This window comes from Sciurus vulgaris, assembly GCF_902686455.1.
Source record: "Sciurus vulgaris genome assembly, chromosome: 4".
In the NCBI taxonomy this organism is placed as follows: domain Eukaryota; kingdom Metazoa; phylum Chordata; class Mammalia; order Rodentia; family Sciuridae; genus Sciurus; species Sciurus vulgaris.
Genome location: NC_136464.1, coordinates 88516690 through 88531416, shown reverse-complemented (window position 1 = coordinate 88531416; position 14727 = coordinate 88516690). Strand labels below are relative to the sequence as shown.

Below are 14727 nucleotides of genomic sequence, written 5' to 3'. Positions count from 1 at the left end.
ACATCCCTTCTTTGATTTCTCTTTATGGCTTAGAGTCAGCAAATACCTCTTGCCCTTCAAGGGTTACTCACCCTCCCACACCCCTGTCCAGGTGTTCCTGTAGCATGCCTGTGACTCTGGCTGCCCACTTACCATGGGGCAGACGCCTAATCCTCTTCAGATGCTTGGAAGGGCAGAAGGGCATGGTGCGAGAAGCTGCAGGGTGTGGTGAGAGGGGCTGGCGTGCCTGGGTCAGGAGGGCAGCCAGGCCCACAGGCAGGAGAGACTCCAGTGGGAGAGCTGCAGTCTCCAGTGCACTCTCCTGTGTGCTGGGTCAGGGCCTTTTGACTCTCTTGGGGACTTCTGCATTTCTCAGTGCCCAAAGGTGGGGAATATCCAGGGCAGGGTGAGAAAGATCTGCCAGAATCCCCATGGGGACCTCCTGCGGGTGCAGGGACTGCTGGAAGAAGGCACTATGGAAATCACATAGCAGGTCACTCTTTAGCCACCAGTGCACTTCCTGCCCTACACCTTGCCCTGGAGTCAGGTAAGTGCCCTGGGCTCAGTGGAGAATGCAAAATCATCCCTTTCCCCAGCATGAGGGAGGGGTTTGAGACAGGCTCAGTCACTAGGGCTGCTATCCCTCTCTAGGTTGGGGAGATTAAAGAATATAAGGAAGAAGCCGGATAAATGCAAGTGCTTACTGGAAGGAGGTCTTGAGCTAGTTACTTAACCTTTCTGTTTCTATTTCCATTTTCTCACCAGTAAAATGAGACTGATCCCTGGACCTATCTCATGGGGTTATGATGAAGACTGGATGAGACAAAGTCAGGGTTGGGCATGGCACTTTCACATGGTATATATGTGCCCTGACACCTTGTAAGGGAGGCACTGTCTGCCTGGTATTGCAGACAGGACAGGAAGGTCACCTGCTGGGAAGTGGCACACCCAGAATTCGAACTTAACTGTTTCAGATTCTTCCCAAGAAATCGGCTGCTACCCTTATGGTGTTTCCCCCACTTCAAGACAAAGGGAACGGGAGCCAGCTTCCTTGTCAGACTGGCCTCTAGCATCATTTGCTCCTTCTGGACATGGTGTCAGGAGCCTGAACCAAGGAGCAGCTCTGAAGATATTTCCTGGAGGGCTGGGGCAGGAACGGACACCCAGCTTTGGTCAGCAAGTAGGCAGCAAGAAGTCATGTTTGTCTGATACCACCCATGTGTCATCAGAAATCCCAGCTCCCTGTTGTGTCTCAGGCTGGTCCTCTTCCAGCTAGAATCTCTGCTCCCTCTCAGGAGCTCTAAAACAACCCCTCCTCACCTTCAGGCTTCAACTCAAAAGTCACTCAGAGAAACCTCCCTGAATGAGAAACTTTGTCCAAGAACTGCCCCCTCCTGCCAATTACTCTCAGGCTGCTTTCACTCTACAGAAATCATCCTGATTGGAAAACAGCTTGCTTGTTTATATACATGGTTATGGTGCATCTCTGTTTCAGGGATGTACTTTTCCTGAAAGCAGACCTTGCCCCCTATTCTCCCGGTATCCTCAGGGACTTAGTCCAGTCCTGGAAAACAGTAGGGGCTCAATGAAGGGCAGCAGTCATTGTGGAGCACCTGGAGGGCTCTGTGGTATGACAGGCAATTTTTTGTTACTTAGAATACCAAACTTTTATTGAGAACTTATTAGCATATGCTGGGCACCATTCTAAGAACTTGCAGGTTTTAGCTCTAGCTCCTCACAACAACCCTATATTGTGGTACAATTACAACACCCACTTCACAGATAAGAAAAGAGATACTTAAAGGAGGGTGAAGTTCAAGATCACATGACTAGTAACTAATCCTGGTCAGTTAGGGGAAATTCCTTGCTGGCCTCCTACAGCAGTGGCCACTCATGCCCACTCGGGAGGGCTGAGGATCTGAATGCCCCCAGGCAGGTGGCCTTGGTTCCATCATATGGTGGGCAGACTTTAAGATGGCCCCCAGTGGACGCTGCCTTCTGGTATTCACACCCTTGCATAATCACCTCTTATGAATGTGGGCTGAACCTAGCAAGTTGCTTTTAATGAATGGAACGCTGCAGAAAGTGACAATGTCATTTCTGAGATTAGGTTACAAATAGGCTGTGACTTCTGTCTGGCATGTCCTCTCTTCTCACTGACTGGTTCTGATGGAAGCCACTGCCATGCTGTGGGCTACCCTGTAGGGAAAATCACGTGGCAAGGAACTGAGAACAGCCTCCAGTCAACAGCCAGCAAGGGACTGTTCAATAGCCCTCAAGGAACTGTCCCTTACTAATGGCCATGTGATGGAGCCTGAGGCTCAGTCAGGCCTTCGGATGAGACCACAGCCACCGCCACCAACACCTACATCAGCTTGTGAGAGTCATGCCTGGATTCCTGATCCATGGAAACTTGGAATGGTAAATATTTGTGTGTTAAGCCACTAACTTTGGAGGTAATTTGTAACTCTTGGGAGCTACAAGAGATCATGCATGCAAACCCCATCATGCATGAAACATAGCATTTGCTTTTGTGGTCCAGCATTAGCAGCCTGGACAGGGGTTGGGGATCTGGCATTGAACATCCTCATAACTCTTCTAATAAAAATAATAACGAAAAGGATGATAATAATCCCAAATAAAAGCAGTTGCTGCCTACTATACACCAGCTCTGGTAAATAGGTATAATGTGGCATTTTAACTCCTCTGTAACTTGTGAGATAGGTGATCTGATTCTCCTTTTACAGGTAAGAAAACTGAGGCTTGGAGAGATGGACTGCCCATAGTCACAAAGGCTGGAATTCCCAGCCCAGAGCTGCTGCTGCTTCTGGCCACTCTCTTCACCTTAGCTTCCGGGACTCAACCTCCTTCCCCAGATATCCCCTGGACTCTCACCTAGTGCCTGCCAGAATCTTTAGAAGAAGGAAACTAGTGACACTAGATAAGGTCATCTGTACGGAAGTGTTAGGGGTTGCTACTTTATGGATTTTTCTCTTCTAGCTCAATAATGGGAGGAGTCTCCTACTCATATCCTGCCCTAACAAGTTTACCAGTGTGCTTGGGGATGCTGTCTGGTACACCTCTAAGGATGAAGGGGTGATGTCAAGGTGGCTCATAGACTACTAACTGTAAGCTGCTCCCACTGAGCTTTCTCCAGATCCTAGCTTGGGATAATCAGCTACCCATCACTGCATAGGGATGGCAGGGGAGCAGCAGGGAGGCCTCCCTAGCTGGAGAAGCTACCTGTCAGCTGATCTCCTAGTGTACTGACACCTTCCTGCACTCCTTTGGGTGTATGTCAGTCAGCTTTTCATCACTGTGAACAAAATACTTGACAAGAACAACTTAGAGCCAGGCACAGTGGCACATGGCTATAGTCCCAGTGGCTTGGGAGGCTGAGACAAGAGGGTCAAGAGTTCAAAGTCAGTCTCAGCAAAAGTGAGGTGCTAAGCAACTCAGTGAGACCCTGTCTCTAAATAAAATACAAAACAGGGTTGGGGATGTGGTTCAGTGGTCCAATGCCTGAGTTCAATCCCTGGTGCCCCTCACCCCCCCCCAAAAAACAACAACAACAACAACAACTTAGAGGAGAAAAAGTTAATCTAAAGCTCATGGTTTCAAAGATTTAGTTTATGGTTAGCAGACTCCATTGCTCTGGCCCCAAGGTAAGGCAGAACATCATGGTGGAAAGGCAGGGTGGAGAGAAACTGCTCTGCTCATGGTGGTCAGGAAGCAGAGAAAGCCAGGCAAAGGGGCCGCAGGGAAGATGAACCCTTCCAGACACACCCCCAGTGATCCACCTCTTCCAGCCATGCTCCCACAGCCCAGAGTTACCAGCACAGTAGCCCTTTAAAATTAGGATGAACTGATTAGGTTAGCTCTCATAATCCAATCATCTTGCCTCTGAACATTCCTGCACTAACCTCAGAGCTTTTGGGGGACACTTCATGTCCAAACCGTACCAGGGTGTGATCACGGAACCTGGACAATAAGCTGCCTGCACATCTATAGTTGAGGCCTCTGATGTGGAAATGAACAAAAGGTAAGATGCACTCACTCAGCAAATAAAAGCAAAGTCCCACTTCCAAAGAGCAGCAGGACACTGATCTGTCCCCCTGTGCAGGCCTCAGGGCCACTGACAGGTTTGGCTCCCAGGCAGCGCTCCATCTCCTTTGGGTGGATCAATAACAGGTAGAAGTTCTTAGGGGACAACTGGGTTTTCTGTTTTCTGCCTCCCTTCTCGGTTATTATAAGCCGCAGTTCCCTCATCCCAGGATCCATGGAGGCTGACAACTCAGCTCTGCACTCCTAGAAAGCCTTTCAATTGTATAAACATAAAAAAGGAGAAAAGGGAAGGTGGAGGGGACAATAAAGATGTGCCAAGGGGGAATAGTAGGCTGACACCAGGTAGGTGAGGGTGGTCCTGTGACCTCAGCATGTGCCACAAAAGAAGGCTGAATAGAAAGGGAAGGAAGGAGGCCCTTTGGAAACAAAGATTCAGAAGGAAGAGGCAGAGGACTGCTGGGGACCCAGGAATGAAGCAAAGGCTCCTCATCTACTTCCTCAGCCACAGTAACTCACTTACAGGTGCAGTTTGTGCCACTCGTAACAACCCCAGGGCCCAGGGTCTTAATAAAGGTGCCTCCCAACTCTGCTTCTCTAGGACAACACCACAGTGGGCCCTGAGCTCCTTGGTTGTCACTGGGCAGGAGATGCCAGCCTTCCCAGGGCTGCTCCCTGAGCAGTAGGGAGAAGAAAAGGGCAGAATATCAGCAGGAGGCCGCAGGTCCCCATGGTTCCTTAGGGTTCTGTTTGAGTTACTATCTGTGTACCCCAAAGAAAGAGGATGCAACCCCTAAGATAGGGCCCTAACTTTCACAAAGCTCTATGCAGGTAACATCTGTCTCCGCCTGAAATCGAGAGCCCATGTGCTATATTCTGAGAAGGAAGATGGGATCCTTGAAGAAAAGACAATGCTGGCCCAAGCAGGTCAGGGGCCAGCAGAGTCCCTTTGCCACATGCCCCCACTCTTCAGTGACTGAACTGGCCAGACCAATGTAGCTGTGCCCATGTGGTGCACATGGAAAACTTGTAGACCTGCTCTTTTTCCCTGGATGCACTAGCTGAGATTTCCCTTATCTCTAGGCAAACGATCGAGGCCCCTGAACAGCAGTGTGCTGGGTGCCCGGCTGTTTCCAGAACACTGATTATCCCACATTAAGGTCTCCCCAGCACCTCTTACCTAGAGCCAGGAGTCAGCAAACTGGATCTCATGGAAGAAGCATGTCCCAAAGCATCCCTGTCCCCATTCCCAGGGCACAGACTTGGAGTCCCAACACCCACGCAGCTTCCTCACAGCCTGCTTCCACCAGTCCTTTGGGGAGAGGTTGCACCCTGCTCTGAACATGTAGCAGCACACTCTAATGAACTGGAGCTAAATATGACACTCTTGTTGGCCCAAAAAGTGATAGCTACATGTTTCAGAACCCAGCAAGACCCAGCAGAACAGGCACATGAAACCCAGTGAAAGAGCAGAAGCAATGACACAGCCCAAGCAGGGGAATAGATAGGACACTAGTTACATAAGCAAGATAGAATTACATGTAGCTATTAAAAAAAAGAGCACTTACCACAAGTTGAAAATTTCAAACAAAATGAAAAATAGTTATCCTAAAAACAGCAACAGAGCCACTGAGATACAAGGGGGTTTCTAGAAGGGGCACCTGAGAGGGGTTCCCTCAAGGCTAAGAAGGTATTCATCAAGAGAACCTTCTTCATCAAGGGGAAGTGTCCTGCATTGGGGGTGCTTGGTGCTCATCTTGGGACCATGCTGGGCCAGCAAGCAGAGCAAACAAGCTGAGAAGGTGGACAAGGCAGAGGGGAAGCCCTAGCCCTTGCTGGCAGTTCATTAGCCCAGGAACTGCCACCTCTGGGTCCTAGGGTTGTGAGAATATCTCCTTTGCTTTCAGTCAGGAGGTGGGTTTTTCTGTGCCCTGAAGCTGAGAACAGGTTGGTACAGAAACCCCAAGAGACACCAGGCAGCTGCTTGGGCTTTTCCATAACTTCCAGGGACGGGCAGTCTTGGTGGCTTACTGTCACACTGGTAGACGGATTGCTGGGGTCTTCAGAGAAACCTTGAAAGGCACTTGACAAAATATAACATAAAAATTCTCAATGTCAGCATTGTGTTTAGTGGAAAGAGACTGGTAACATTCCCCTAGAGGCCAAGGACAACCAAGCAGGCCCATTGATGCCCCTGATACTTCACATTTTCCCAGAAGTATTCACAAGTGCAAACTGGACAAGAGAAAGAGTGTAAAGCTATGCAATCAGGACAGGAGGAGGTGGTCATAACATTATTGTTACTATTTTTCAGATTATCTGTTCAAAAGTGTGGAAAAACTCAGTCTGTGAACTAAAAAACCAATACAAGCAATAACAGAGTGTTAGGCAGTTGCAAAATTACAGAAATCAAAATCTATTTGTAAATTAGAGGAAATGCATGCCAAGTATGTAATTTGTAACATAACAGAGACGTCAATTTCTAATTTAGTCTATAAATTTAACATAGTAAAGTACTAATAGCACTTCTTTTTTAACTATGTAAGTTTATTCTAATGTTCATAGCTAAAAACTACAAATGTATTTTTGAGAAAAAATACAATAATAAAATTGAACCCACTCTACCAATTATGAAATCAGAGTACAGAGCTACATTAATTAAAACCACCTAGTTTTGATGACATAGACTCAAACATGTATGGGAGTTTGAGATATGATTGAGGAGTTATTTCAAATGCATGAGTAAAAGATGGATTATTTAGTAAATGGGATAGTGATAGCTGTACCAGAGAAAAATCAAACCGGATCCTATGTCAACAGTACAACAAAATACAAATTCACAACAGATCAAAGATGTTAAAACCTGGGAATCCCTGAAGCTGGTTTACAGCTCCCCAGAGGTGGGAGGGGCTGGAAGCTAGAGATGATAACTTGGGTAGGGGCTGGTGAGGAAAGCAGGCAGAACTTTACCCTGTTAGTGTAAGTAGATTTTGTTATGACCTCTTTGGGGAATAATTTTATAATAACTATAAAAAAAAACTATCAAAATTTTAAGATGAGCCAGCAACCTAACTCTAGGAATTTACTATTCAGATAAATTTGCACATGTGCTTAAGGAGAAAGTAAGAATAGACTGGGAATGACTTAGCCATCCATTGCTATAGTTTGGGTCTATAATGTCCCCCACTGGCCTCTTTGTTAAAGGATTTGTCCTCAGCTTGGTGCTACTGAAAGGTGGTAGTACCTTGAAGGGGAGCCCAGTGGAAGGTCTCAGTTCACTTAGGGCATGCCTTGAAGGGGACCCTGGGAAATCTAGCCCCTTCTCTCTTTGCTTCCCATGAGGTGAGCAGCTTCCTCTGCCACACACTCTGGCCATAATGTGCTGCCTTGCCATAGATGCAAAAGCAATTGGGCCAACCAACCATGGACTGAAACCTCTAAAACTGAGAAAAAGAAACACTTGTTGATTATCTCAGGTATTTTGTTACAGTAATACAAAAGCTGATTAAAACATCTGTTGAGGAATAATACAGTCCCTCAGTATCTGCTAGGGATTGGTACCAGAATCCCTCAGATACAAAATCCTCTTACATGAAATGGTATAGTACTTACGTAAAACTTATACATATCCTCACATGTACTTTAAATAATTTCTAGATTACATATAATACTTAAAACAATGTAAATGCTATTTAAATACTTGTTATACTATATTGTTTAGGGAATAGTGACAAGACAAATGCCTGCACATGTTCTAACAGGCACAATTTATTTTTCTGAACATTTTTAGTCTGCAGTTGTTTGAATCCACAGATGTGGGCCCCAAGGACATGGATATGGAGAGTTAACTGTACAAGTTAAAGAAATGATATATGTACCTCCTATAAACAGAAAGTGGGGAGACTGTATGAATGGTATGGAATGATACATTATTATGTGAAAAAAAGTAAACTATTGCGAAGGACAGGCTTCCATTTGCATGAGCATGACCTATGTACAACAGGTGCTAGATATGCATGCCTGGTACCTGTAATGACAAGCAGGACACAGGACCTGGGCTTACTTCAGGAGGAGGCAGGTGGGGCAGGAATAGATGCAGAGAGACTGACTTCTCATTTAGAGATTCTCTGAAGGGTCCCTGCATGTTTTTATGGCGACACATGATTTCTGGAATAAAGACTGTGCTTCTCTTCATCATTCAGAGGCAGACACTGATGTGTCTGTTCCCGGAGAGGTTAGTCCTGCCAGGGCTGGTGGTTCACATCTGCAATCCCCTAAACTCAGGAGGCTCAGGCAGGAGGATAACAAGTTCGAGGCCAGCCTGGGCAACTTGGCAAGATCCTGTCTCAAAATTTTAAAAGAATAAAAAGGACTGGGGATGTAGCCAGTGGTAAAACACCCTGGGCTCAATCCCCAGCACCACCAGATGGTTTTCACTCCAAGTTCCCCTTTAGCCAGGCCATCATCATAGTAGAGTTTCATTTCTTCAAATTGGTGTCTCCCTGGGAATCTTCTTTTGTGGTTCTGGGCATGTTTGGGTTTTCAGGGAATTCGTGTGACCTTGCCCCAGGCAGTACCCCGTGGGAGAGCTGGACTGTGAGCTCTCTCCCAGGGTAAATTGCAGAAGTGATGAGGCGTGTGGAACAGGCTGGGGAATGCCTGGGCGGGCCAAAGGTTTCCTCTGAAGTGCAAGTCAAGCTTCCCCTTCCCCAGTGAGAACCCCAAGTCATGACCTTTCCTGTCTTCAGGACATATGCCTATGACATATGTCACAGCCCCAGTCAGCAACTCCCCCACCCCAGGGACACTATAAGCACTCTACCAGTCTTATTGTCCCCAGTTTATACTAAGGACCTCCTCCCTGTCTTTGCAAACGCACATGACTTTCACCTGAACTCCTACTCAATCTTCAAAACCCAGCTCCAACATCCCCTTCTCCTTTAGCTTCCTCAAAATTTCTCTCTCATCTACTTCCCATTTTCCTTACCCAATTGTCCCTTCCACAGGTAGCTACTGAAGGTCGACTATGTGCTGGGAATACAAGTCGATGTCCACTTCAGAAAGATTAGCAAGGTTCCATAGCTGCTGTTGTCACCATGACTTCAGTGCTGCTACACCACCACCCCGCCACTGCCATGTGCTCTGCTAAGCAACTTGATGGAGCACACACTATTATCATCCCCTGTGCTCATGCGAAGCCAAGGCCAAGGGGTATTTGGGGTTTGCAAGCACAGGTTGCTTGTGGGTGTTGAAGCTGCAATCAGCATCTAATTCACTTCCTTGGTCTGTGCCCAGCTGCCGAGGGCCCTCCTGGGTCTCCCCTTCCAGACTTCTTGGGCTCTAAGAGGCATCCCTGCATCTCTCCTAACACTTCTCAGAGTGCTCTGCTCCAGGTGGGGTTCCATGACATTCGTTAAGTGAACACCAACGCTGTGCCTAATAAAGAGCAGCTGGCCTTTCTCTGTTGGGTTGCTCATGAAGAAGCTTTATGCCTGCTAACACTGCACATCTTAACGTTTCCCAGAATCGGAGTCTGAGACAGAGGTTCGAGTGTGGGAAGCTACTCAGGGAGGACTGGAAGAGGGAAGGCCCCATAGGCATGCTGGATCAAGCTGGCCATGGCTCTGGGGACCAGAAGACTCCTTCCCTGAACTGTGTGTCAGGACTGTCAGTCCTCCAAAAAAAAGGGGAGTTGGTATACACTCCCCTGACCAAGGGTTGTCCTAGGGGGCTTAACGTCCCCCCTGGAGAGTTAGTAGGAGATGGCCGACAGATGCCATGTCAGACTGGCTGGGCTTTCAATGAGGTCACAGATACTTCTTGAAACCCTACTGTGTGCCCAGCACTGAGTGTGGCTCAGAGGCATGGTCTGTAGAAAGCACATGGGTGAACAAGACAGGCAAGGACCCCTCCTAGAGCTCCTCCTAGGGGGAAAGGGACAGAGGACAGTGAGCAAAGGAAGTGAGCTCAGTTAGGGCAACTGCAGCAATAGGGTGGGGATGCTCCTTAAGCAGCAGTCTGGAAAGGTCAGTCTGGGAGGGGTCTCTGAGCTGAGCACTAAGGGACATGAGGGGTGGGCTTGCTTGCGTGGGTCTGGTGGAGGCACAGAGGGTTGGGACAGGTGGGATAGGGTAGGGCCGGGTGAGTGCAAACCCCCCGAGCTGGAAAGAGTCCTGAGGTCCTTCGTGAGGATCAGTGACTGAGGAGGGTAGACAGGAACCTCCACAGGCATCCGGGGACACGGGGCTCAGTACTCATCTTGATCTTAGACTCAACAGAATTTACTTATAAACTGGAGGTAGGAAGGACCTGGGTGATCATTGAGAGGAAGTCTCAGCACAAGAATCGACCTTGGGGACTCTAAGCTCTGGCATGCATGAGGCCAATGTCAGCAGAATGGACTCAATCCCCACCACACCCTACTAGCCTTGTTTCCAGAAACTGTACATTTTAGACTGAATAAACAAACAAAAAGTACTCGGCAATTGGAAGCATCAAACTTAAAAGATGACAGTGATGTTCCCCTGCCCCATACCTTTAACTGATCTCCAAACCTGGAAACTTGCCTGGCAGCTTGAAAAACACAAATTTGACCCTAACCCTAACCCCTAACTCCTGACCCTAACCCTAACTTTTGACCCTAAGCCCAGCCTCTAATCTGTAACTCTAACCCTAACCCCATGCCCTGACTTCCCAGCTGTGGCTCCTTTAGTCCAGGGCCCCTAGTCTCTCCTCAGGCCTGGATGCTGGGCATGAGTCAGGGATTACTCATAACCCCCAAGAGCACAGGCTAGATTCCCAAGGTCAGGGACACCAGGAGGCAGCGTCCAGCCCCCAGCCAGCATTGTTTCTCCCGGTACTTAAAAGGAGTTTGGGTTTGCCCCTAGGTGACTTATACAGTGTTTGAGAACTGCTGCCCTAAAGGACATTCTCTGACACTACGATCACACTATCCCTGCGTCCTGCCAGGCATTACCCCAGGAATTGGGGACACAAAAGTGACATGGACACGAGCTGGGTCCTTATTGATCCAGGGGTAGGCAGGTTGGCTACAGATCAGGAAAGTCACCCAAGAAGACAAATTAACAACCATAATGCCATTGGCTCCTTCCTCCAGAGTCCTGGAGATGTGGATGAGGAGGCTCCAAGCTCCATTTTTGCCTCTCTTCTCTTTACTATGAAGATGACAGTACACTCTAAGCCCAAACCCAGAGGTTCAGTCCCCACCCTAATTCTGTATCACAAAACCTCCAGGAACTGGAGGGACCTGACTGGCCATTCCCACTTCCTTCCAAAAAACTGAGCAGAGGGCAGATGGGAACACCAGGGGTTCTGCCTCTCTGAGAAGCAAGTTTGGTCCCCTCCTGCAGCCCAAGGTAGAGAGGGTGCAGGCTGGGAGGGCTGCTCGGAGGAGGAGGTTGGCCATGTGGTCAAAGCCTACAAGAATTTTTTGGCTGGAAAACAGGGCTGAGTGGATACAGCCCCAGGAGAAGGGATGTGCTGTACAGCTGAGAAGAGTCTGTGAGACTCCATGGACTCCCTGTCACCCCAGTTCTGTATCCTCTCTAGCTGGGCACACAGACATTTATTGAAATACACTGATGAGAAATCTGCTTAATTTGATATGACCACCATGCATCTCTCACTGATGGTCTTTCCCTCTTTGCAACTGGTTCTGCTAAGGTCAAGCTAGACATGGGTGCACCTCCTGCAGGTGTATGGAGCCTCAGGGTTTTAGCTAGTGAACTCCTCGGTTTCTTTTTCACCCAAATTGTTCATGTTCTTCAAAAGAACAATGTACTATTTTTATAAGCTGCCTCCTGCCTACAGCCCAGGTATACAACCAGACAAGTAAGAAGTGCTCTTGCTAGTGCCAGAACACAAGTTTATTATGTTCACTGTTATCTAGCACTCTCTAGCACCACTCCAGGAGGCAACCATTCACAATATAGTCTAAATGAATACGTCACTCTCTGGAGGCAATCATTCCTATTGTAGCTCATATGAATGGCGCCCCCTAGAGTTATACACCAAGGGCCTAGATGTTCTCACATTCAAGCCTAAAGACAACCTAGAGGAAGGTCTTATCTTTCCATTTTCTACAAAAGGAAATAAGCAAGGTCTCCCAGCAAGAGCTCCAGAGCTGAGATTTTATGTCTCATCCATCTTACTCAGTTCAGTGCTATCCCTTCAGTCAGGATAGCAGGGATAGCAGGGATGGGGAGCAAACTCCAACTCTCTAGTCCCATAGGACCTCCTGTCCACCTCAGGCCCATCTGCAAGGTGGGGCTCAGCCATTGCCTTAGAAAAGTTCCCCTGAAAATAATCCTGTTCCCAAGGATCCTCATCATCTTGGTCACCCTCAATTGAAGTGTTGTAATTTGCAGAGCCAGAAAAGCTGCCAGACTCAGGGTGGTGCCCTGTTCCTCTCTTGCATAGGGTACTACAGCAGTACCTTGTCTATCCAAACATCGCCATCTGGCAACCTCACCCATCTGAAGCCCAGGAGCATGAAGCAGTGAGGGGAAAGCTAAAGTGGAAGAGGGGTGTGCTGACAACTGGCTCTCCAGGGCCCACCCCAGGATGGGCTTCCTCTTGTTTTACCCAGCTTTGCAACATGCATGGCTCACTTGCTCCATGGTACACAGTGGATTTGATCAGGTAGTTAAAACTAAAGGATCTGGAACACTGATGCAGGCTGAATATTGACAGCAACAGGAAGTGACAGCTGCCAGCAAGAGGAAAAACTGAAGACTCCAGAATTCAGAAAGATGAGTCCTATGGGGCAAAGTGAACCAGAAGTTAGCTGCTGAAACATATGCAAAGTGAAAAGTCCCTCCTACCCCAGGTCCTGGTGTGCCAGATCCTCTGCCACAAAGCAGCAACAGGAAGCCCCCTCTTACATGGCCTTATAGGACAATCATTCATATGTGTGGAGGTGCTGGGGACACTGGAATGACCCCTGAAGTTGGGAAATTGACAGCCTTGGGTGGTAATAAGCATCATTGAAAGAAATCACCCACCTCCCCACTTTGCATGGCCAGAGACAGAGGTCCAACCTGGCCTGCCATGGTCATCTGCTAGGTGCCCTCCTCGCAGCATCCCTCCAGCTAGGCCTAAGGATCCCAAGGCACTGATGGGGAAACAGGCCTGGGAAGGCCTTGCCTGAAGTCCTGTAACTGGTGAGTGACATGGACCTGCTTATCCTGGAGGGCTCCTACTTCCTGGGGCCAGTCCACTTTCAACTAGGATGGTTAGACCCCAACTGCAGAGTTCAAGTGTTGGAATGGCCACTGCCCACACCGAAAGGTGTTTCATTCTTCACTGAAAGGTGATGCCCTGAGAATTACAAAACCATCCCTGGGCTCTGTCTCTTACCTGGCCCTCAGTCAGGCAGACTGGCACTGCCAGGCAGGGCCTTTTTGTCAAGGATCACACATTCTGCTGGAGTTCTGCGCAACCACCCTACTGCTGCTCAGAGAGTAGCCCCATGCCCTCCATTACCGGGGACATGTAGGGGGCTGCTGAGGACAAATGGACAAACTTTCAAACCATACCCACAGCTCACATAGGTCCTGGCTGGAATAGCTGCTGGATGAGGTCTGCTGGGCCCCGACTGCCGAGCCTTTCCTGCCACAGAGGGGCCTACTAGCCACCCCCAGACACACAGCCAGGCCCGTTTCAGGCTCTTGTCCTCAGAGAGACCAGCTAAGCCACCTCTTTTTGGGGGAATGTTTGTTCTTCTGTGGACCTCATGGACAGGTCCCAGTGCAAGAGTGAGTACCAGAAATGGGAAGTTATCCAACCCTTTGCACAGATAGGCCAGCACCTGGGGCTGTCGCCACACAGCATCCTGCTGGGGCACAGAAGGCCCATCCAGGCAGCTGGGTGAGGAAGAGTCTAGAGGGTAAACCCTTCAGGCATCACTGTCTGGTGCATGGCTCATTAGCATGTAAAGGCTCAGAGAGGTCTAACCACAGAGAAAAGCCTTAACTCTGCTCAGCTTAGCTCATTCCAAGTACTGCAAACCATACTGCTAATGGTGACATCTATTAACATCCCAATAGCAAGGGTAAGCTGAGGTCGGTGTGAGGGGGAGCTGGCAAGGACACTGCCATTTACCCAGTGACAACCTGAGTGCCTGCAATCAGAGGGAGTCAGACAAGTTTGAGCCTCTGACTCTGGATGCTAAAGGCTTTCTTCCTTTCTGGTCCCTGACAATCCATTACCATAACTGAGCAAGCCCGTGCAGGGCCCAATGTCAGGGCTGAGGATGGGAGGATGAAGGAGAGGTGAGGACGCCAGGGGAAGAGGGCTGCAGGTCACCCTGCAGGCACTCAGCTCCATTCGGGCTCAGGGCATGCTCCAGGCCTGCGTGGGGGGCCGGAGTCCAGGCTGGACCCCATGAGCCCTTGTTTACTCCCCAGCACCCAGGGCAGAGAGGGCGCCAGTACCCCTTGTCAGTGAGGCGGACGGGTGCCCTCAGGCAGAGGCCAGAACGGGATGCAGGCACAGCGGGGCTTTGTTCCGCCCCTGCTGTGGACGGCTGTGCAGACGCTCAGTGAATGGCACTGTTGTGGTGTTTTAAGAAGAGTCTACAAATAGCGCTCACTCAGAATGGGCCTCAGAGCCAGGCTCACGAATGCTGCGTGGCGAGGGCGGCCAGCCTGGGAGCTCCAGCCAGGA

General features: G+C 49.0%; 1 protein-coding gene across 10 annotated transcripts in view; it reads right to left on the bottom strand.

The window, feature by feature from the left end:
- The window catches only part of ARHGAP22 (Rho GTPase activating protein 22), a 225663-nt gene that overhangs the window by 47313 nt on the left and 163623 nt on the right, over positions 1–14727 (bottom strand). The window contains exon 1 of one of the 10 annotated variants that reach the window (XM_079137593.1): positions 133–759. The exons of the other annotated variants lie outside the window; for them this stretch is intronic. Within the exon in view, the coding sequence (XP_078993719.1) occupies positions 133–184 (52 nt within the window). The 5' untranslated portion in view covers positions 185–759. Of the gene's footprint in view, positions 1–132; positions 760–14727 lie in introns of those variants that run through there. 10 annotated transcript variants of the gene reach the window in all.